The following is a 23,712-nucleotide window of genomic DNA, read 5'->3' as shown; positions in this document are numbered from 1 at the left end:
TTTAAAGGAAAGAAACCGTCTCATCTTTGCTTTTAATTCTGATGAAGAGGCTAAAATACTTTCACGCCTATGATACTCGGTGCTTGGGTGAATTAATTATACAGTCAGTATGACTTTCTAGCTTGTGTCCATTTTATGTATTTGTTTACTGATGTTTACTGATGTTGTTTAAACTAATTGATACAGCATGCACTAGGCCAAGCTGATGGTGACTGAAAAACTACGACTGAAACACCTCCCATGTCGACACACCGTTAGGGTACCTAATGAGTCATATGGGAATTACTTTCCTGTGGTATGATATTACACCTGGCTGTCTCTAAATCCAGTGTCCATATGAATATTTCATTTACTTTCTGACTCAGTCGTCAGATGAGCTTGAATCCCTCTGGCTTATTTCCTCCACCTTAATTCTTTTATTTCCTTATCCCTCCCTCTATCCGTTTCCTCTCTGCTTCATGTTACCCTTCTTCTTTGGTTTTCTACCATCGAAACTCACCATCTGTTCATTGTGTGGCAGCTTGCCTCCACCTTTTTTTTTTTTTATAGCTCACCTCCTATCCACCTCTGGCCATTTCTTTTAAAATACTTGGACTTAAAAAAGGTGTCTCCTGTATTTCAGAGAGGCATACATTTTGATAGATGAGATTACTCTAGACATCAGATAACATGGGATGGTAAATGTCATCCAACAAGATGCGTACAAATCAACTTGCGGTTTTGAGACATCCGACCTTGCAAACCATACCTTTCCTATCCTTTCTATATTATGGTCTACTTTGCTAATTCTTGTATGCCTCCTCCTCATCTACCCTTATCTCTTTCCGCCATCCCTGCTACTCCTCCCTCAGTGTTTCCACTGTTGCCAGAATGTCATCACCATCAAAATTCCCTGGTCCAAATGAACTTCTCCCTTTTCTTTCCCTTCCACCGCTCTCCCATATTTCTCTCCCTTTCTCTCCCCCCCCCGACTGTCTGCATTCCACAGATTTGTGACACTAGATAGACCTCTGTCCACCCTCCCCACATTCCTCCCTCGTTCTCCATTCCACCTTCGATGCCTCCAGATGAACATTTCGTCCTTACCTTCTCACCCCTCTCGAAACCAACCCTCCTACTCTGTGTAGTGACTACGTTCCTCTCCAGATTCCTGACTCCAGATTGTTGGCGTCTCCTCGGGGAGCAGAGAGGAAGGGGAGTGTCAGCTGTAGACGGCTGGCTTCTCAAATGAATGACATAATTGGCATCCTGAGCATTCACTGGGCTGGAGCCAGGCTGAGAGTGGGAGGTTGGGAAATGTAGTAATAGCTTTCCAGAGGAAGTGCACTGTAGAAGAGATCCCCATTTAGGCAACATTTCTCAGTTTTGGACACCTGTAAATGCTAATTCATACCACAGCATCAATGTTTTGCCATGTGTACTTGCCGCTGTAGCATGAAGTTGGTCACATACACACAGTGCACTTGTGCTCGACATTTTTCCAACATGTACTCTGTGTGTTCTAGTGAGTGAGGGAGCGAGCCCGCCAGGGAGGCGTGAGGACGGGAAAAGGAAGTGTTTTGTTTAACCGTTGAACAATGCTGTGAATGAGACAGCATGGGGCTGAAGCAAGAGTCATAACAGCAGCGAAGGATGTGGGCCTTCCCTTTCAAATCTGATTGACTGACACTGAGTCAGTGGGTGTGTTTGGCCATTTATTTTTCTTCCTTTACTCCAAAATCAGTTTGCTTCTCTAAATGTAGGAGGTCTCTTGTTTTGCCCGTGCATATATAAGATGAAGAGATTTAAACTTTCTATGAAAAAATTAATTCTCAAAGATGGAACTTTACTATGCCTCAATCATTGCCTATTTGGTTTGGGTAAGATTACTTTTGCTGATTTCAAATCAAGCATTGCTGCTCCAGAAATATAGGATGCTTTGAAAGTGTCGCGACCTTGTAGAGTTAGTGAAGCGGCCTGTCTCACTGCACAGAGCCCACGTTGGCTGGCATCAGGTAGTGTGTGCAAAGGTAATAGGAATCAAATTCTGGCCGTGGGTCACATGCACATTTCATTACTTGGTCAGAATATTGATGTTCCTTCAGTGTGTGACTTTTCCCTTGCATTATTCAACTTCCCACTTTGAAGGTGTCTTGGTACAATTTTCTGTCAGTGGTGCTACCTGATTCCAAAAACATTGTTATCATAACGTCATACTTGTGGATAGGAAGGACGTTTTTAGGGCACTGCATGCCTATGAGCTAAAAGCAGTAGTATCCTTTGAAAGGGTGATCAACTTCATGGCTCTTTGCACTCCATTAAAGTAGAGTTTACAATTATCGAGTTAATGATCAAACTTGACACCACAACCTGAACTGAAATATGTCTCAAAGTGTCATGAATTACAGTTGATGTTTAGCTCGACCAGGATATATTTCCAGTTCCTCTTTCTGTTCATTGAACCTGTTTGTTGTCTTGTTTTGTTTTGTTGGAATTTAGTTAAACTTCTGTATTTGTGTGTTAGAAAAGCTTTTTGGAAAGACTGATGTTCTGCAAAACAATATTTGAAGTACTCCAAGACTATAAGCCTCTTTTCACCCTTAAGATGTCGCCCTGAGGGGTTTTAACTGAGACTTAAATGTTTTTGAGCTTCCTACACAGCCAGAGTCACACTTAAACAGCCCTCACCCACACTGTTGACCAAGTTAATATTTGGTGACACTTCTCATCTTTTGTGTCGTGTTGATTTTAAAGACCAGAACGGCATTAAACAATCACTTAATCTCTTTTCAGGATCACGACTTGAATTTGACTAATGGTATGTTAGTGACACTTACAGAGAGAACCAAATGCGGATGAAATTTAAAGAGCCTAGAATCACCACTGCTCTCAAACACAGTATCATGACAGTATCAGCAGCCACGCTCAGCAACTGGATGCTGATGCATTGTGGGTTTACTTCCATGTCCTTATAGCGCTGTCTGAGAATTACTTGAACAAAAAGACCACAAAATGTCCACACTTGACCGTGGAGTTGGCAGTGCACACGCATCACGCAATTGTCTACTGGAGCTACTGACCGCAAACCATTTGGTCTCGGGCAGAGCAGTCCAGCTCTGGAGGTTGATAATGTTAACACAGTGCAAGAGGCTAAAGGCATGCTGGTGGTCCAGTGCAAATCATATACTATTGTGAACTTGAATGCAGCCCATGTCCTTTTGTCTTGTCATCCCCTTTCTTCACAGACGTAATATAATTTTCCCACGACAATGAATTTACAAGACCTTCAGGCCATTTGATCAATCTTTTATTCTCACTCAAAATACGCTCCTTTATGCATTGGTACCATTAACACAAACATTTTTGTTAACTTTTGCTGCAAATTTTCACACGGCTTTCAATTCTTATTGAGAATGAATATTACCACCATGAATGAAGGGCCGATTCAAACCACTCAGATTGAAATGTCTTCATAAATGTGCTTTGAGATAGCCCTCGCAGCAGCATTTGTTCTTGTTTGAAAAAATAATGACACTGCACTGAGTATCAAGCTAAATGACCTGATCCGTCAAACTGTGGTGCGGGTTTCAAAGAGAGCATTCTCTTTGGCTTTAAAGGAGTTGAACAACTACCCCTTTTCCCAACGAACTGCGTGTGGCATTAAGCATCCATTACAAATGGAGACTCCCTCGAAAAAACAACGGACACCCTCACGCCTGACTGTTTAAGACCTTTCACCCTTTGACCAGAACTAATGCTACCCGTTAGCCTGACCTTTGTATTCAGACAGAGACGAGACAAAGCCTCCACCCCTCCGACTGCCTCTCTTTGTGGTCGGAGGCCCATTGTGCATATTTTGTAATGAATGCTAAGGGCCTTGCTTTTTGTAATGCATACTATAATTAGTTGACATACTTTTTGATGTATGTATAGTACAATATCACATCAGGGGTGCTGTATTTTTATTTAGCATAAATCCTATTTCAGAGGGATGTGTATTACTACTACATTTTGTTTAGCAAACTCGTATAGTGGAACACAAGGCCTCTCGTGTCCGTACTCATCCACTTCTCAAAGTCGGAGGGCCCAGACACGGATGTCATGACTTGTCAGACATTCAGGGGTGTTGTGATGGCACAATTGATGCTGTGATTATGTGGGGGGCCGTATCCCAACTCTTAATTAAAAGTATCTGTAAGGAATCGGACTACCGACTCGTCTCTTCAGTGCCCTGATTGTTAACATCAGGCGACGGGGAAATGTCGTTAACTGTGATTCATTAGCCTCAACATTATTTTGCGCACATTTAAAAGCACTGAGACGTCATAAATAGTTTCTCTACTTTCAATGTCTTCAAATGCTGGTTTGAAAGCTCAATAAAGGTGTGGGCTTAAACGGCACACTACCAGTTCCCCTGGAGATGGGAAGCTATGGTTGACCTCTGCAGCCTAAGGTCATATTGTCTGGTTCAAATGACAGGCCGCTGTTTGCCTCCTCCTCTTTAAGCTACCAGACAGTGGTAAAGGCATTATCACAGCATGTTACTTGCTGAGATGGATAGGCTTGCTTTTAGTGTGACAATTTGATTTACGGCTTGTTTCACATTGTGGAATGGGGTGACACGCCTACAAACGGTCCTGAAACAGCAGCTGTTTCAAATCCTTTTGATAAACAATGGAGCAGAGTTGACCCCTTTTTGACCCTTTAACTACTCTTACAGCTTGGTTTAACATGAGTGCAGCGTTGGGTGGTCAATGACTGAATCAGCAGTGTTTAGTAAAAAAAACGCGGTGTCAGAGTGAAATGTAGGTTGGAGCATCTTAAGTTTCTGGGCCGTTACCTATTTCACAGTAAATAAAATATTTCAGAGGTGTGCAGCTGTAAACACCCGAGTGGAGAATGAGTCATTAAGAGAGGGTTTTGAATTGCAAAAGATACTGAATTTTTTTTAAACATTTTTAGATAAATGAACAATTAATACAGACACAAGATTAAAGCCTGGAATGTGTATTTGTCATTTTACAGATACTTTAATGTGAGCTCATATGCATGGATCATGGAAAGCTTCACATCACCACCAGAGGCATGGTAGAGAACAGTTCATCTGGCTTTAGTACAGTTACAGGGATTGCTATTGCCATCAATAGCTTTAAGCTGGTGGGAAGATCAGCTGTCTGAACGGTCTCCAGATAGGAATGCTGTTGTGAGACCTTGTTGCTCAGACAGTATTCATCCAAACCGGATTGCAAGTGTAGCCAAATATAAAATGATTAATTGTAACTTCAGGGTATGACTCATCTGTCTTTTATGTATTCTGTCTCAGCCATTATGTTTTGAAACCATTTTATGGTTAAAAAAAGGGGTGATAAAATGAGAACGTTACTCCTGAGGAATTTCCATCCAATAGGTTGGGAATGAATTTCAGTCCTTTTCGCTCACAGTAGGCATCAGGAAAATGATTTGCAGAATCCCCTCCCAACATATTTCAGAGTGGTGACGGGGGAAATGGTTGTTATCTACTCATCTACTTCATTGTTTACAGGACACTGGTGTTCAAGCCAGATGTATTGCCTCTCCTCTTACTGTTAAAATGGGGGTTTGTGGTGGGGTTGATGATCCACGGACACTGAGGGAAGCTTCGCCGCAGGGCTTTCTGGTTGTTTACTGATTCCTAGTTGACCTAGCTTTCAGTGTTCGGATCCGAATGAGTCTGGTCCTCCGCCAGCCCTGCGTCACCATGGCCTGCCTGCTCACGTGGCAGCTATTCAACACTGCTGGATCCCTACAGGGCACAGGGTTGAGATTTGATTCCTCATTGATGCTCGGGTCCACAGTTGTAGAGTGCATAAACCCAGATAAGATTATCAACATATTTAGGCATGTTTATCTAAATCCTTGTGGGGCTCCTTTTTAAAATGACATTGAAATCTATGGGGGCAGTATTTAGCTGAATAGAGGTTTTCCGAACATTTCTCAGCCTGCCTACATTTTTCATGAACTTATCTCTGTTTTAAATTACACTTTGCACTTTGCTTTAGTAGTGAGTGATGACGTTGCCTTTTATATAGCGACTCGGTGCTGCTGAAAGGCTGCACAGAGCCAAAGCAGCCCTTTTTATAGAAGAGATCACAGGGATGAGAAGTTCATAATGCAGCTCTCTTGCATAAAGGATACTGAACTCTGAACACACTAATGCACATTCCTTGCATCTTGCTGCTGCATACATTCTCATGGTACTCACAGTACCTTGTCGCCTGACTTTTTTTTAAATGCAAGACGGCCTGTTGTTGCACTAATTATCAATAAGTCAATCACGTTCCTTGTAGAAACCCGGAATGAGATCAATTGTTTTACCATATTTTGATGTGCTGTCATGGTAATCTTGCCGGTAGTTTTATCTCTGAACTTTGCCCCCATTGAACCTAATCGTCGTCATCATTGCCAGTGGTGAAAGGCCATTGATGATAATGAGTGAGTGAGGCTTTCCCCTCTGTGGAAATTGTGGCTGAGCCAATGGAGCAGTGTGCAGGTTAATCCTTTAATCTTCATTAGCATAGTTTGGTAACCAGAGAGCCAAGTCTGTATTGTTGCTCAGCACCCTCCGTGTAACCCACCAGTTACTTACCAGTATTGCCTCCTCACCAGACGTGAGCACCCAACAGCAAACCATATATATATATATATATATATATATATATATATATATAGTTAAACACTTTTCTGAAGTAGTTTGTTAGCCTGGGAATAAATCGTCGTTGCAATTGTTTTACATGCCTGTTAGACCTCAAGGATAAACACACTGCATTTTGGTAACACTAAATGTGAACATGACTTTTGTTTGTTTATAAGAAAGCTCCACAGGGCCCCTTTTTTAAAAATAACATTTCCAAACCAATAGACAATGTGGAGTTTGTCACTAAACCTCAGCTGCTAATATCCTGGAATAAAAGTGGACAAAATAGGCTTGCACATATATTAAGGCAGTTAAGGCCTCAGATGATGACCCATTTTAACTTTGGTTGGAATCTCTGTCCACAAATGGTCTGCCAAGATTTCAGGCCTCTGTCTCTGCTGTTTTTCTCCTGTCTGCCGTCAACACTGTGTCCATTTAGTCCCACAGGAGGCATTTCTGGCGGCCTCTGATTTGGCCTGTGCCCATACTGTTGGCTTTGGTAGTGTAATTTCCCCTGACAAGCTGATGGTTAGTGTTCATTCAGGCAGCCCAGTCAGTATAATTTGGTTTGTGTTAAGATCGTCTGTTCCATGTCGTGATTCTGTCTGATTTGTCTTGACTGTCATTTTGGTCACTGTCAAGGTCTCCACATTGAAGGGCTTCAATGCTAGGTTGGTTTCCCAGGCCTGTCCATATCTTTTTCAGAAGTGGTGCTTGTTTCTTAATCGTGGCAGGTTCACATGCTCTAACATGATCTATTGTGTAAACCATGTACATGATGTCTCCAGCCCAGCATTGTTTTGGCGTTGGGATCTTAATCTAATAAATGTGTATTTCTGTGCTCGTATCAACATCTGACATGGTCAAAAAGTCTAACTGCATTGTATATTCACTTTCACATTCATAACGACGTGAAAGTGCCTGACCATGAATAGAAAGTATTGAATGTAGAAAATGGATGAATGGTTGGAAACACTTGCAGAGAGATTGAGCAGTTTTATAAACCTCTTTGTTCTGTGCTTTGAGTTTAGCACCAATTCAGATTCATTTAGAGAAGTGCTAAAGACGTTGGTCTGTCCCATCGCTCATGCTCACCCGTTTTTATTATCTTCATCGTGTTGGTTTTGTCTGCTACTGCTCATAGTTGTTGCTGCTGGGCTAGGGCCTACTTTGTCTCGCTTTATAACTGTCACAGGATTGTCTAGCCAGCTCCAAACAAAGCATTGGCCTGCTTCAGTTCACCCAGGCTCTCTAACAAAGGAGGTAGACATTAGGAAGAAAGATAAAAAAAGACAACACTAGACAAAACACAGACTTACAGATTTTTCTTACTTTGTCGGCCTCTGTTGAAAGCTATTGCATGTTGTCTGTGACGCAAACCCCCAAGGACTTGCTTGAGACAGGAAAAAGTGCTCCTCTACTCAATATTTCAAAGGGAGGAACTCTTACGACTGATCTCATTGCCTGTGATGGGACGATGAGGATGCACAAAGCTATATGTTGGCAAAAAGACGGCAGCAATAATTACTCAAAAGAAACTGTCACCTTTTACAACTGTGCTTTAAACATTATTTTAAACAGTGGATTATATTTTGAGAATTTGTAATTATACTTGCAGGCTGAAGGATGTATAAAGATGACGTGCCATTGAAAGCTGACTGTGTGTATATATGATGACAACCAAGGTTCTTGTGAAAACCATCTTTGGCCTGTTTTCTTTTTTATCACCTATTTTTCATCTAATTTGTGCACATCTCATTTTTTACGTGACACTAACATCTCTGTACTTCTTCTCTTCCAGTCCTGTGTGCAAAGAACCTGGCAAAAAAAGACTTCTTTCGTAAGTATTTTTACATGTTGCTATTCTTGTCCCATTCCCTCCCTTGTGCGTTGAAACAGGCTTTGTCAGCAGCGGCAGCTTGCTGGCCTTTTGAAGCCGTGCTGTAAAGGAAGTCCCTCAGGAGCTGTCTGTCTGTTTCACACACCAGGAGGCTTGTCACGCACAGGGACCCACCGCTAACCAAACCTCCAGCAATACGCATCAGGTCCACTGAAACAGCCAGTAGATATCATTTTAAAAAAGGCTTTAATTAAACTGGACAAAAAAAACATCTTAATGGTGATTTAAATTAGAATAAACACAAACTTCACTGTGTAATTTAAGAAGACTTTTCATCCCCTGATTTTGTATTTTGTCGTAAAAGCCTAACATGGCAAGTCGTATCATGCTAATTTTGTAATATAGGAAAAAGGACGACCTTAATATGTTCAGAAGTAGAAGTAGGCCCTGCTTGCCATGTCTGGCTTTCTGTTAGAAAACAAACCAATGAGAATACAGAGAGACTAAACCGTGCTCCACTCTTATAGTGAGAGTAGACTATAAAACACAAGTGAAAACAAACATGCAAAGACTGGAATGCTGATAGTTGAAGGTCATCGTAGGATGAATAGGTGTGTTGTTTTCTCTCTGGCTTCCAATTTACTGTTAGTTAATGTTTAGGTGCAGGCCGCTCCTTCAACGTCTGTTGAGGTGATCAGGACAGAAGGCCGTCCTGCCGCTGGCATTAATGTAAGAGGAGACGTGTTATTTAGCTCTACTCACAAAAGAATACCTCTGAGCAACTCTCATTTTTTAAACTAATTGGCCAGAATAAAAGTGTTAAATTGCAAGGTGGGGTATTTAGCTAGTAGTTTGGTTCTCCATTAACCTGGAAGTCATGAACACCGACAATAGCGAGTTAATTTGTGATCACAAAGAGGGAAGTCTCACAAAAGCACAAGGGTGACTGAACAGGTTTGACTTGAAGTATCGGTGCCCAGAGGTACACGAGCACAGCCAGATAAACACGGCGGGAAGGATTCATTAGCAGATTTCCAACTAAATAAGATGCTGTTTCGAGGTGTTCCTTATAGTTATAGAAAGGAGTAGTGTAAAGCTTCAATGTCCTAGAAAGGAGATTTGTTTCACATACAGCAGTCAATGATACTAAATGCTTTGAATACAAATGGCTAAATCTGCACTGGATACTACTGCCTCCTTTAGAGACCGAACTTAATGAGCAATATTATGATCAGAGGAACTTTGCAATAAGATTTGTAGGCTCCCCTGATGGTCCCACAACAAAGTTCCAGCACAATGTCTTGTAGGGCAAGTAATGTGTAAAGAAAATATGACTACGGGACTTATCCACAGAGCAGCTCTAAAAATCACCGATAATAAATATGGGTGAATCAGTGGATATGCTATGCGAGCTGCTGCTGCTGCTGCACTTTTATGATTATTGATGTGGCACTGTCCACGTTTGCTTTAAGGTGGATATAAACAACCATGATAAATATGTGAGGAAATTATCTTGTAGGGTAAAAAAGTTGCAGAGAAACAGCTAAAAGGGCAATATAGGGGAAACTCTCAGAGGCTGGTCCTGCAGGCCAAACATTGCGGTAAAGAAACCTCCAGGACAGTAAGATGTCAGTGGATCAGATGACGGCACAAACAAATCCCCATCACCGGGCTAGGAGACAGTATTTGTGTGCCTTGTCTCTGAAATGTGATAATTGTACTACTGAATAACTGAATTGTGAGAAACTTGCAACTGCAGTCTCATATAAATCAGTCAAATGGGGGCTGAGCATGTCCCATCGCCACACACACACACACACACACACGCACACACACACACACACACACACACACACACACACACACACACACACACACACACACACACACACACACACAGAGAGAGTTGCTTCATTAAAGACCCTTTACATTTTTTTTATTAAAACCTTTTTTCTTGCCTCTGTCTGCTTTTTACAGGGTTGCCAGATCCTTTTGCCAAAGTGGTGGTGGATGGCTCAGGACAATGCCACTCTACAGATACTGTGAGAAATACGCTGGACCCAAAGTGGAATCAACATTATGATCTGTAAGTTAACAGAACTGTCGGGCAGTATTTTTGACTCATTTAGAAACGAATGCAGCGAGTGTTGGTGCGTGAATTGGTGTATGAGGTCACATACTACTGAACATCTGAAGCTGTACAGGAAGCATTGTTATCACAGAAATACGCCATGCTGGTTTTGCTCTGTAGTATGTCTCTGTGTGGAACTGCTATGTCGAGTGTTTCAGGAATGCAGATGAGTCGTCTTTTCACTGTGTGCAGACACCCATCTATAAAGCTTTTGAGCGGTTTTATGTGCGAACAAAACATCTTGTAGAGTGAGATTGTAGACATTGCTTACCTCTGGCCTCACCCTGACGAATATCAAATGCATATGAGATTTCTTGGGAAGAACATACGACACATACTGCTATGAATTCCTTCTTCCTCAGATAGCAGATTCATATTTGTCTGGCTTGCTCACTTTTCTGAGTCAATTTACATAGGCCAACACACACATTTAGTGTGCGGCTTTAAGTGATATGAGATTACAAAAATAAAGTGTAAATGAAGATGATTTATTTCAAACAAAATCTCTGAATAATACCATCGCAAAAAACAAAAGGGATGCAGGAGGAAAACACGTTTGTTAGATGGTTACATTGCCGAGGGAAGTTACGATAACAGTACATGTCTGGAGATTCTGTGTCGACTGGCAGTTACGAGGAGTGATCGCCCCAATGGACCCACTGGTAACCACGGGTAACCACTGGTAACCACGGGTAACCACGGTTATGTAGTCGTGAGAGAAGACGGAATTTAGGGAATAGGAAGCCTGACAGAAATAGTTGGACATTTCCAGCCATGAAGGGAAAGGTAGGAAAACGAGGTGTGCTCAAGAATTAAAAAGGAAAAGGATGAATACTTCTAAGGTTAAAATATGTATGACACTGAGTATCGTAAGGACAGTCAAACAGATAGATCTCAATCTGGTCTTCGTACCGTGTTCAAACTTGTGACATTTTTCTCAATTCTCTGACAATTTATAGGCAATTAAATTAATGTACCATTCAATAAAATAATGTGTATGCATATGTGGCCTTTATCATTTCACGATAACAACTGAGGCGTCTTGCCTTTCTAGGCACACTTACATTTACACACACACACACACACACACACACACACACACACACACACACACACACACACACACACACACACACACACACACACACACACACCTACCTGTTTCACAATGCTGCCTGTGTACTGTCAACATTAACCTCAGATCCCCTCTTTTACATAATTCTCTCCCTTCTCGGTCCCCACCCTCTCGGAGGAGTTTGTTTCCCTCCAGCGACCCCTGGCCTCTCCCTCTCGTTCAGGAAATGGCTAACACGCCACAGAAAGCAGATGGGAGTGTGGGATTGGCCGATTACCAACTCGCCAAACCCCCCCCAGCCTTCATCTTTAGGAGGTGGGGTCTTTTTGTCACATGACACTGATACTACCACAAGCCTTGGTGCTCTACATTACATACATACCCTGCAAAAAGTTATATCTCTTTTTAACTACAGTTGGTGCTCCTAAAATGCATGAGGACTAACGGTGTCAGACATCCTTTTGAAAACATTTTGTATGTGTTGAAAGTTCATGAACTTGCAGTAATATGTGCGTAGGTCTGGTTTTGGCTAGTGGCCTGCTCATGCTTGGCATCTGTTTCCAGCCCTTTTAGTATAAACTCCTCACATTGCTTTGGTTAGAGGGTCAGATGTGCTTCACCGCTCCCTCTACCTTCCCTCTATAATAAATGCTGTACATACCATGCTGCCTAAAGGGGGAGCCTGTGTCGACTAACGGGGCGTCACAAATACGGCCTGAGCAAGATTTGGTTTGTGCCCAGTAATAGGATGTTGAACACACCAGTGACAATAGCCCCGAGGCGGTCAGTTTTCTCTTCTCCCCTGTGGCCATCCTTATGAAAAATGCATTGACAGTAGCCAACAAGATGACGCTTTATTACTGCCTACCTATCACAAGCCTTGGCAGACATACAGACCATATAATCAGAAAGTCAGTAACTCCAGACATTGATTAGTAGTGATTCGGAAGATGTCTTTCTACGTCATTCCTGTCTGCTCTGAGTTGGCACAGTAAAGCCGTGGGTTGACCCAGGAGAATGCTAAAAGAGAGCAAGTTGTTTGCTCTGTGCTTGGACACAGGCATGGTGTTGGTTGTATATTCAGTAAGGTTTTTTTGTGTTGTCTTTCTCAGTCTTGGATTGACTGCAAAGCTTCAGCCACCTTCAAGAAGCTCTACTGCCAGACATACCTACATTGCAGCCAGAAATCTTTTTAGTGACGTTATTGCTTAAATGTTCACAATTTTCTGTTATGAGAGACAGGAAAAGTCTGTGGAAGCATATGTCCAAAAGTGGAAGAAGTGAAATGGGGTGGTCGGCTCAATGTAACAGCAAGGAACAGGGGAATCGAGGAAGAATGCTTTGGCATTAACTCGGTTTACATAAATCAGATCAAGATACCTGATATGGACGAGCCAGAGCTGTAGAATCTGATTTATTTTTGTCATTTTATAGATGTTAACAACTGAAGGCTGTCGCACATTAATGTGAAATCTATTCAATCGTGAAATAAATCGTATTTGTGATATCCCAATGTAATGTGCGTTCCCATGGCAAGAAAAAGTGGCAAGTCGTGCGGGTCTGAATTTAGTACGTCCTGTAAAGCTAATCTGGATTTGACCCAAGAATATTTCCCCTCCTCTGCTGTTGTCTGTAGGATTAGGAGGGCTAAGGCTTACTTTTGTTTTTGTCCTAACTACCTTATGAAGTGCGTAAGTGAGAACGAAATAGAGAGATTGTTTTTAATTGTTTTGTCTCCGTGCTTGACCAACAGCATTTAGTCGTGAATCATATGAGAGTTTCTTGTTCTTGTTTTTAAAGTAGATTTAGTGCTGGAAATTGAATAATTCAACACCATGAATAGAAAAGGGAGCGTGCCAAGAACACGAGGTGAACCCTGCACATACTGTTCTGCTTGAGCCCTGAGCAGTATTCACAAGGGGAAGAAAAATATGAATCTAATGGCTTACATTATGTCATTATTAATTCATTTCTAATTCATGGTATCTGTTATGTAATGTCATAACATTCTCTGGAAATAGATTACTTTAATGGCTTTTATTACATTTGGCATAATATTCAGGGGTATATTTATCGTACTGGAGCATTTTTTCTTATAACTTGGAAATGTTTTTATTGTTCCGAGCATGCTGGCATAATATTTGTGCTGTCATCGTGGTTATGTCCCGTGCAAAGACATTAGGAGCTTTATAAATTACTTTTTCCAAAACCAAGCCTAGATATGTTTTGGCGGAATTATGGATAACATTTTTAGCGATGCAAATAAAGGGAAATAGAGACACTTCTCTCCATGGCGACACAGCCAATAAGAGATATCGACCAGCTTCAGATTGTGGTCACACAGTGAGAACTGGTCCTCAGAAATATGGTCCAGTTTGCCCTTTTCTGGATGAAGTTTGCACACCGAGTATACTGTGGCTGTCAGAGCAACACCAGCCACCTGTAGAAGACAGGGAGTCACAGTCATCCAGTGTGTAGTCATGTGTGTAAATACCGTACCGCTATCTGTTTCGCAGCCCACTTACTAATCAGTTAAACCGACTCCAATTTGTATTAATCTGCTGTCGATAGCAGTGTTGCCATAATTGCCTCAGTACCTGCACTGTTATGTCGGAGCACAAGCTTTCCCAACACATTGTTAGTGAGGAAATAACATGTTTGACCTGTTCTCTATCATTCAGACACTCAGTCATGGTTTCGTCAGCTATTTCAGTTTTTTTGCTCCAAGATGCTCTGCAGACACTCTTTGCATCACATTGACCTGTTAATCTCCCAACGGCACTGTGCTCAGAAAGAGCATTTGAGTTGCACCACAGCACACACAATGCAGGGAACCAAATTAAAACATGACGGTACAATGGTGGCAGAAACAGCACGGCTTCAATTAGAAACACAAATAAACAAATAACAGGTCAAATCCATTCAGCCGTTTTGTTAAACGTCTCATAACTAGTTGCTGGTAAAATGTTCCTGACTTGAGAACTATTGAGAACTATTCTGTACAAGCCAATATTATGGCATGACCGAACCAGTCACAGATTGAAGCGTTTGGAACCTCTCTCCTCCATTCTGTAAATATCCATTTATTGGGAAATAAGCCTTTACTCCTCTTTATTTCAGAAGAAAATGTAAAGTTCAGCTGCAGAAAAACATGCTCTTTCACTATTTTTCTTCTAATAATGTTAACTGACTATCTGCTATCCATTTAGTAGATCATAATCTCGACGAGTGTCAAAGCACAGGCCGACACACCAGCATCCGCTAAGCAAGATGCTAACCTAGCAGCATATTATTATTATTCTGTGTGTGTGTGTGAGAGAGAGAGAGACACTGTGTGTGTGTGTGTGTGTGTGTGTGTGTGTGTGTGTGTGTCACTGCGTGTGTGTGTCACTGCGTGTGTGTGTCACTGCGTGTGTGTGTCACTGTGTGTGTGAATGTTGAACTCTGTGTGTTTACTGTGGTAGCTGTCTGGGTCTCAGACAGTGGTGGAGCACATCACGGGGACTTCCTCTTCAACCACGACTAGACTGGCCTCAGCTGCGCTTAATCTGCACAAACACTCAAACACGTACACACAAAGTACTTTGAATCAGCTAATCGGCCTCATTACAGTCTGAAAGTCTACACCGCAGACATGGGGTGCATTGTTCTCTTGCTGTCGGGGAGAATTAGTTTGAAGAGATGTGAAATACTAGTTTCAGTTTTTACTCTTGTTTCTCTTACTTAATTATTTGTTAGATTTTGGAAACTTTCTTGAGTTTAATTTTTCATACCCTGTGGGTTGACGACCTACTCTGTTCTTTCCAATGCACACACAAGCATACATTGTGTGTTATTGAACCCTTTTGTCAGGATTGCAAACTACTTGTTTGTCTTATTGAACTGCTTTCCTTCTTTTCCTGTCAGATACATCGGAAAGGCAGACTCAATCACCATCAGTGTATGGAACCACAAGAAGATCCACAAAAAGCAGGGCGCAGGTTTCCTCGGCTGTGTCCGCCTCCTGTCCAACGCCATCAACAGACTCAAAGACACTGGCTGTAAGTATCTGTTGTTGTTGTGTGCAGTCTCTTCATGCTCCCTCTGCATGCTTACCATGGCCTTTACCCTGCGGCCAGTCTGGTTTGTGAGTGAAGAGTGATAGCTCTATTTTCTTTTTCCACTGGCAAATACAGAATTTATTAATGAATAACTTAAACATGGTTGCATAAGCCATGTTCACCTCTCTTCACACCTCTATGCACACTCATCCTGCACTCGGCACACAAGACAAATGTGTGGAAAAGACAGTGTCTCCAACAACAAGACAGCAACTTAATTTTAAGGAACCGTTCCTGTGCTTTTATTTTGTATGACTGCAACAGTTTGATAGCTATCTAGCCTGCTGCTACATGTGTACAGTGCCCTCCAGAATCATTGGCACCCTTAGTACATATGGGCAAAACAGGTCGTGACAAAATCAGAAAGTCTCAAACTACTACAACTACAAGTTGTTTGGGAGGGTTGCCAGAAAAAAGCCTCTGCTGTCAATCAACAACCAACTAAAGCGCCTACAGTTTGCCACATTTTACTGGGACTTTCAATAGGACCAGGTTATATATTGTCAGATGAGACCAAAATAGATATTTTTGGCAACAAACATCAAAGGTGGGTTTGGCATAGACAGAAAGATAGCCGTCCAGAGAAGCACCCCATACCCACTGTGAAGTATGGTGGAGGATCTTTGATGCTGTGTGGCTGTTTTTCTTCCAAAGGCCCTGGACATCTTCTTAGGATATGGTATCATGGACTCCATCAAATACCAGCAGATATTAAATGAAAACCCAACAGCCTCTGCCAGGAAGCTTAAAATGGGCCACGGTTGGACCTTCCAGCAGGACAATTATCCGAAGCACACATCAAAATCTACACACAAATGTTTCACTGAGCACAGAATAAAGGTGGTGCCATGGCCATCACCCCCGACCTAAAGCCCATAGAACTTCTCTGGGATAAGCTGAAGAGGAGAGTCCACAAGCGTCGACCTCGGAATTTGGTCTCAGATCCAGTGCCATGTGTTCACCAACCTTATCACGCATTATCGGAGGAGACTCTGCTGTTGTCTTGGCAAAGGGAGGCTGCACAATATATTAAATGAAGGGGTGCCAATAATTGTGGCGAATATATTCATGATACACATTTGTGTTTCTTTTATTTATGTTACTGACATTAAGTTACCATGAGATTTATGGCCACAATACACAATAAACTCCTCATTTTTACAGCAATGCAAATGTCTGTCCAGAAGCAAAAAGCTTTTATTCTTGGAAACAAATTCCTGCTCATATACTTTTTGTGCACTGTTTTGCACAAATGGATGAAAAAGATGCAAAAATAGAAATAAGGATGATTTTTTGGGATAGTTGTGTGACCATAAAGTTGACCCCAGGCCAGTGTGAGGAACATACAAAAGAACAGCCATGAATTTGTGAATTTGCACAGACAGGTTCTCACACAGTTAGTTTCCCATCTGCGTTGCTTCAGACTGCGGCTCCTGTGTTGTGCCCTTTGATTTCCAACTGATTCTGACTCACTCATATACACTTAACTATTGTACATACTGTCAAATTAACATCCTTTTGCACAATTGTCTCTGTCTTTTTTTCAATCCATCTTCCTGACCTGTCTTTAACCAAAAATGTCAGACATGTACCAGAACAACCACACTGGGTTACACATTCTTTAAATAAATATATAAATAGCCAGCCCTTTTCTTCTTTCCATCCTTTCATTCTACACAGGCCACAACCATTAAAGGAGTTGTCTGTCTGAATATAATTGCCATTTGTTGGATGCTTTTTTTATCCAAACTGCATAGTTGGATACTTCCATGAATGTAGGTAGTCGGAATTTGGTTGGCCCAAATGCAATAGACTCCTATGCCAACTCCAAAAAGCTAAATACTTTAAAAGAGTACATACTATGTATCATATTTGCTCCTTAATGGCATTCTTGGCACATACTTTAAAGTTCACCCCCTAATCCACACAAAAAGAACACAAAAGGACATGCTTTAACCTCGTGGGTGCTAAATGACTTGTCCTTAGATTTACCCACAGCTTCCAGAAACCGTCAGTATGGGCTCCAGTTAGGCTCCAGACCAGCCACTTACTGTACAGCCAACCTGGCATGAATTATACTTGTTCATAGCCACAGGAAGAGGACATGGAGACGGCTCATGATCTATGACAAGACACCAGCGCTCACATCACCCCCCTGTCCTTGTCCTGAGTGCCACACACACACACACATACACACACACACACACACACGCACACACACACACACATTGAGCCAAAGATACAAACACACAAAATAATACTTTACTAAAACTGCATTGGTTCCTAGAAGTCATATTCAACTCCTACACACACACTCTCTTGCAAACCAAAAGTCGGTCTGGCATGATGGTCTAGTTTACTAGAAGTCGGTCTGGCTCTATCCTCGGCTCCACTTCCTGCAGCATCATAGACACAAACCTCTGCCTCCTCTCTCCTACTTCGGAACCCACAAACCCGCCAAATCTTCACCGACTACACATGTTAGTCTGGCTTGCTTTGATCTCTGATGTTTATTTTTGTGTTGTATTTATCCTGTTGATATAACAGCTTTTTTATATTTACTGATTTGCTGATTGTGATACTGCTGTTGGATTTACACGTGCATTCAGGCATAAACACACACACAGAGCTACAGATGTGCATATATATATATATATATATATCGACACTAGACACACTCATGATGGTCAACATACACATATTTACACAAGTTTATGTGGTTTGTTTATTGTAGCAACCACTTTCCCTAGCTCTGATGAATTGAATGGTGCAGTGAGGCGTTGTGGTTAAAGGTCTGCAAATGTTCTTTCTCTCCGTTTCTGCCTTCTCTTATTTAAGAGAAGAATCTGCTTACTATTCCAGCCATGTAAGGCTTAGACCATCCCTGTTTTAGTCTAGACACGTATCCGGAACAGACGCACACACACACCCTCTCTGGAAACAAGCTATAGGGTTGTATAGATCTGCTTAGTCTATAGAAGAAGACACACCATTTTATATGCAAACAAAATCACATAGGCAAACCAAAGACATGACGAATTCAGTTTGGCTTTCGTTTTAGCATTGCACATGGAGAACTGGGGCATATCTTCTTTCACTCACTCTCTCGCTGCCTCTTCTGCATATTTCTCTCCATCTCCTACACTCTGAGGTCTGATTAGGTTTTACATTTTCAGATTTTAGTAAGCCAAAGCCCCTGCAGGACTCTTACCCTACACGCACGCACTCATGCACGCACGCAAGCGCACACACAAACATAATTTTACACTTGTACCAATTGATATCATTCCAGCGCTGGTCAGCTGGACTTGCCGAAGTGTGTGTGTGTGTGTGTGTGTGTGTGTGTGTGTGTGTGTGTGTGTGTGTCTCAATCTTGTTCTGAGTGTTCCCGGGTCGTGTTGTCCATGTCTGGCGGTGCTATCCTGCGCCGAGCAGATAACTAGTTCTCTCTTATCCAGAAACAACAACTGCTAACATCTTTTGTGCCCAATTTTTTTTATCTCACGCACAAAATGGGTGAAGCTTTAGCAGTGTGTCTTCTGCAGAGAGCACTGTTAATGTTTTTTACATTTTAAAGGCACATTTGTATGCAGACATATTGCAGACACTTCAGTGTGTTCCGTTCGACTAAGTTAGACCGTCATAAGCATTGTGTAAAAACACACAGCCTCCCAATTCCTTGCAAGGTTGTCGACACAGAAGACTCGAGCAAAAGAAACCACAACGTTGTCTGGCACAACACAATGTGAAGTTATCTGGCAATCAAATACGTTTAGGCACACATTCCTGGTACGTTACTTAATTGTTATATAACATGAACATGATATTGGGTGAATTATATCAAGTTGCTCAGTACCTGGATGTGTTCATGGTTGTACATGTGGGCAGATGCTTAATTAATCGGTATGTGTCTGTTTGGTTTTTCCCTGCAGATCAGAGACTGGACCTGAATAAGTTGGGCCCCAATGACAATGATAATGTGAGAGGACAAATAGTCGGTATGAAACACAAACACACACTTTTAGTTGCATACTGTATACGATACGTAATAGAAAATGTCATCTTAAGTGGAAGGAAATCGAGCCACGTGCAGTCTTGTGTCGGTCTGCGTTGCACATCTCTGACGCTCTAGTCTACATCCAGTTTTCCATTACGTCAAAACAGAAGTTCAGATGGACACTTTTGGTCAAATCCCAGAGCCTTTTTCCACTGTACATTTACTAAAACCACTGAACCAATTAACAGCTGGAAGACAGTGTTGGAACTACATTTGCAGTTTACTTAAAACAAAATATTAATGGAGAGCTCAGTTATTTATTTTTTTAATAGCAAATTATCATTAATCGCTCTCATAACAAAACATTTTCAATATTTGAAATTAGATATCAGCGAAGAGTTCATTCTGGATGTCTCAGAGCATTGTATTATTTAAACACTAGAAAACACAAATTGACCCAGACTGCATCCTCTGTCTCAATATGCCCGGTTATGACTCGGTTCATTACTTATTTAAAAAAGTATTTAATGTTCTTTTTTTCCCCTGTCCTTTGTCTTAATGTCAGAAGAGAAAGGGAATAAAGAAGAACACAAAATGTATAAAAAGCATTTGTGAAACCACATTCCATTGGGACTTAATACAAAATGATACATATACTAAATATTACCCATATAGTGCAGCTCAGATAATGATATTGATCTATTGTCTTCCTTGTCTTTTGTTAACTGTGTAGTAAGTCTTCAGTCCAGAGATCGCATTGGGACAGGAGGGCCGGTGGTGGACTGCAGTCGTTTGTTCGACAATGACTTACCCGATGGGTCAGTATTATCACACGTTTTAATAAAAACTGAGCCATCCTATTTGTGCACACAAATTATTCAATTTCTTCTTCAACTCCGGTAGAGACTAATTATATAATTAAAGTAATCTGTAGTTTAAATGTGTCCATTGGGGCAGAGCTGTAGCTTCTCTGTGCTTCTGTGAATATTTACAATATGTGTAACACATTAGTTAACATCATATTATACTACGATAATTTGGTCTGGTTTGGAAAGAGAAAATATCTATCTGATAAATATTTTATTTTCCTGTGCAATCCTTGATATGTATATGTTCAGCTGTACGCACTTTGGTGAGTCTCTTTTTTTTGTGCTGCCTATAACATGAGGGATACATTGTTTACAGTGCTGTTAGATTAACATGTTCTTAATGATGAAATGGGTGTATTTTTTACGTACAATGTTTGTTTCTCACCTTTTTAAAAAAAAAATATTTTGCCATGAAACAGCTGGGAAGAGAGGAGGACAGCCTCTGGAAGGATACAGTACCTGAACCACATCACACGCACCACCCAGTGGGAGAGACCTACGAGGTACATCTGCACACATACTGCACACATCCTCACTAGGACTTCAAATACGACAAACATGTCCTTTTATAACAAATAATGAGTGAATCGCTGTCAATTTCCCTCCAAACAAGTAACACCCCCACCTCCCCACCTCCTCTCCCACCTCCCCACCTCCTCCCCACTCTTACTACACATCTCCAGTGGCCCCCAGGCAGCATAGTGGAACGCAGAATGACAGACAGGAAATGGTGAAGAAAGGGTTTAGTGGCAGGTCATTTAGACAGGCGGAAATGGTGACGCTGAAAAGGAAGATGAGCAGCTTGGGACTGTGCAGGAGGAAGAGATGGCAGAGGTTAAGTAGCAAAGAGCAAGAATAACAGTTGGGAGAGGAAGTGAAGACGGATTACTTTTTTTCCCATTTTCTGCGACAGCAGATGCAATAAATACCGTGTGAAATTATAAGCTGGTCCATGAGATAGTTGTGAAACATTGTGGGTGTAGATGTGAGAAAGTGGCTCAAACATTGGAAATAAGAGCGCTTTAACGTGAAGGAAAGACCAGGGAAAGTGGACAGAGAGGTGGGACATAAGTGAAGGGGGAGAGACATGAAATAGGAGGGAGGAAGAGTGTGTGGGAGGGGGAGGATGTGTGCTGTGGGTCCAAGGATTTAGATAGCCATGGCGTCAGGGACTCCGGACAACCAGACAGTGATCACACATGCTACACGCACACACATACACACACACGGTAAGTCAGCCTGTCTCTGTTTATGTCGGCTTATCAGATATATGTTTTCGTAAGTCCAGCAGTTAAGTAGCACACAAACACACTAAAGATTCTACTGGAGTCTTGTGAGAACTTTCTGTGCGCTTTTATGCAACCCATTAACCTTCGCGTCACTTTAATCTTAGTCATGTAATCTATTTTCTTCTCGAGGACTGATGACGCATGATGTTCTCCAATAATTACACTATGCTTGTTGTGTGTATGTCTAGACGCAACACAAAGAACAACTAAGCTGGCGACACCTATGACTGAAGCCCTCACACACCTATAACGCACAGTAACACACCCTCCACACCCAGGTTCCTGAAAGCAGATCAAAAAATATGGTGAACGCACAATCAAATCCATTCAATAAAAGTCAACCACTTGTCTCTCACTGATGTAAAACACTCGACCATGGATGTAACTCTTTGGATCGAAAACAGACATTTGTGTTGTCCGTGTCAATTCATCCAGTTCACCGCAAGAAAGTTTGTATTGTTTAGACAAAAGGCTAACTTGATTACATGACACTGGACTTACATGACTCACTCCTCTTACCCAGGCCGGCGTCGGAGTACTCCAGCCCATCTGGGCGGCCGCTGAGCTGCGTGGTGGACGAGAACACGCCAGTGATGACGCCCGTTAATGGGGCCGAGGCCAGCTGCCCGCCGGGCGAACAGCGGATCCAGGAGAGACGGGTTCGATCGCAGCGGCATCGCAACTACATGAGTCGAACACACCTGCATACACCGCCTGACCTGCCCGAGGGTTATGGTGAGAGACAGTGCTGCAACACACACAATTACAATTTACTCACTTCGCTGACTGCTTACCATTTATTCAATCTGGTGAAATAGGAAGAAATGGTCTCAATACATTTTTGCATTTCGTCTCCATCTTCCTCAATATGAGCGGTGAAAGCACCTTTGTAAAAAAGATTGTGCGATCCAATCATGTAGCTGCTAAACCATGGAGTGCCGTTTGTGGAACGTTTTGCAGTGCGTTGGCTGGCTGACGGTCACAAGCATGTAAATAGTTAATGCTCGCTACATGAGTTATAATCCGGCGCTCTGGAAAGGGATGCAGTTCTTGAAAACATTGAATATGTATTTACCCATCTGACTGCCCCCAGTCTGATGTTTTCACCAAATGTTGGTTACATTTGACAGAGCTCAGCCGTGTCACTGCTGTTTCATTGCCAGTACATAATCAGTGTTGACGTTTACATGTTGCAATATGTTTCATTGCAACTGCAGTGCAAAGGGCCCTCCTGCTAGTAGTCAAGGTGACGTGTCAGGGGAATACTTAACACCTGGGGCACAAGAGTACAAGAGTATGCTGTTGTTATAGTGTACTGTTTAATTACCTGTGTCACTGATATCAAAAAGGCCAGCTGAGATGAAGCCCTAACCCTCAAACATGTGCAATCAAATACATGGTGAGCTGCTCCTTTGGTGGTGTCTTCTTTGTAGCCTGGAGGAAGTGATACTTTGAACATTTTATTTTGACCCCTTTCTTCTCTCTCTGCTGTCCTTGGGCTCACTCAAACTTTCTCTAGTAATAATTATTTGAACAATGGTCCTCTTTGCCAGTGAACTAGAATGGTACTATTGGACCTGTGCCCCCCTTTTTGAAATGTCCTGTCCTTGTCCACTGAGGCTGGCCAAGGTCGGACAAAGTGAGTCACTGATGCCCAACAGCTAGTAAGTTTTCTTTCTCGGCTGAACCCCCTGAACCAGTGGCTGGGCGTGGTGAGGGAGCGTGAGAGGGAGGGAGGGGGGGGAGGGAGAGAGAGAGA

At 42.0% G+C, this 23,712-nt stretch overlaps 1 protein-coding gene across 1 annotated transcript in view; it reads left to right on the top strand.

Moving 5' to 3' along the window:
- The window catches only part of LOC117730300 (E3 ubiquitin-protein ligase SMURF2-like), a 51,765-nt gene that overhangs the window by 11,468 nt on the left and 16,585 nt on the right, over positions 1–23,712 (top strand). The window contains exons 2-8 of the mRNA XM_034531885.1: positions 8,454–8,492; positions 10,470–10,578; positions 15,605–15,738; positions 19,731–19,796; positions 20,529–20,613; positions 21,084–21,167; positions 22,477–22,688. Of these exons, the coding sequence (XP_034387776.1) occupies positions 8,454–8,492; positions 10,470–10,578; positions 15,605–15,738; positions 19,731–19,796; positions 20,529–20,613; positions 21,084–21,167; positions 22,477–22,688 (729 nt within the window). The remainder of the gene's footprint in view (positions 1–8,453; positions 8,493–10,469; positions 10,579–15,604; positions 15,739–19,730; positions 19,797–20,528; positions 20,614–21,083; positions 21,168–22,476; positions 22,689–23,712) is intronic.

Source organism: Cyclopterus lumpus, chromosome 1, assembly GCF_009769545.1.
Source record: "Cyclopterus lumpus isolate fCycLum1 chromosome 1, fCycLum1.pri, whole genome shotgun sequence".
NCBI lineage: Eukaryota > Metazoa > Chordata > Actinopteri > Perciformes > Cyclopteridae > Cyclopterus > Cyclopterus lumpus.
Note: the sequence above shows the minus strand (reverse complement) of the source record. Positions and strands in the feature narration are given on the sequence as shown.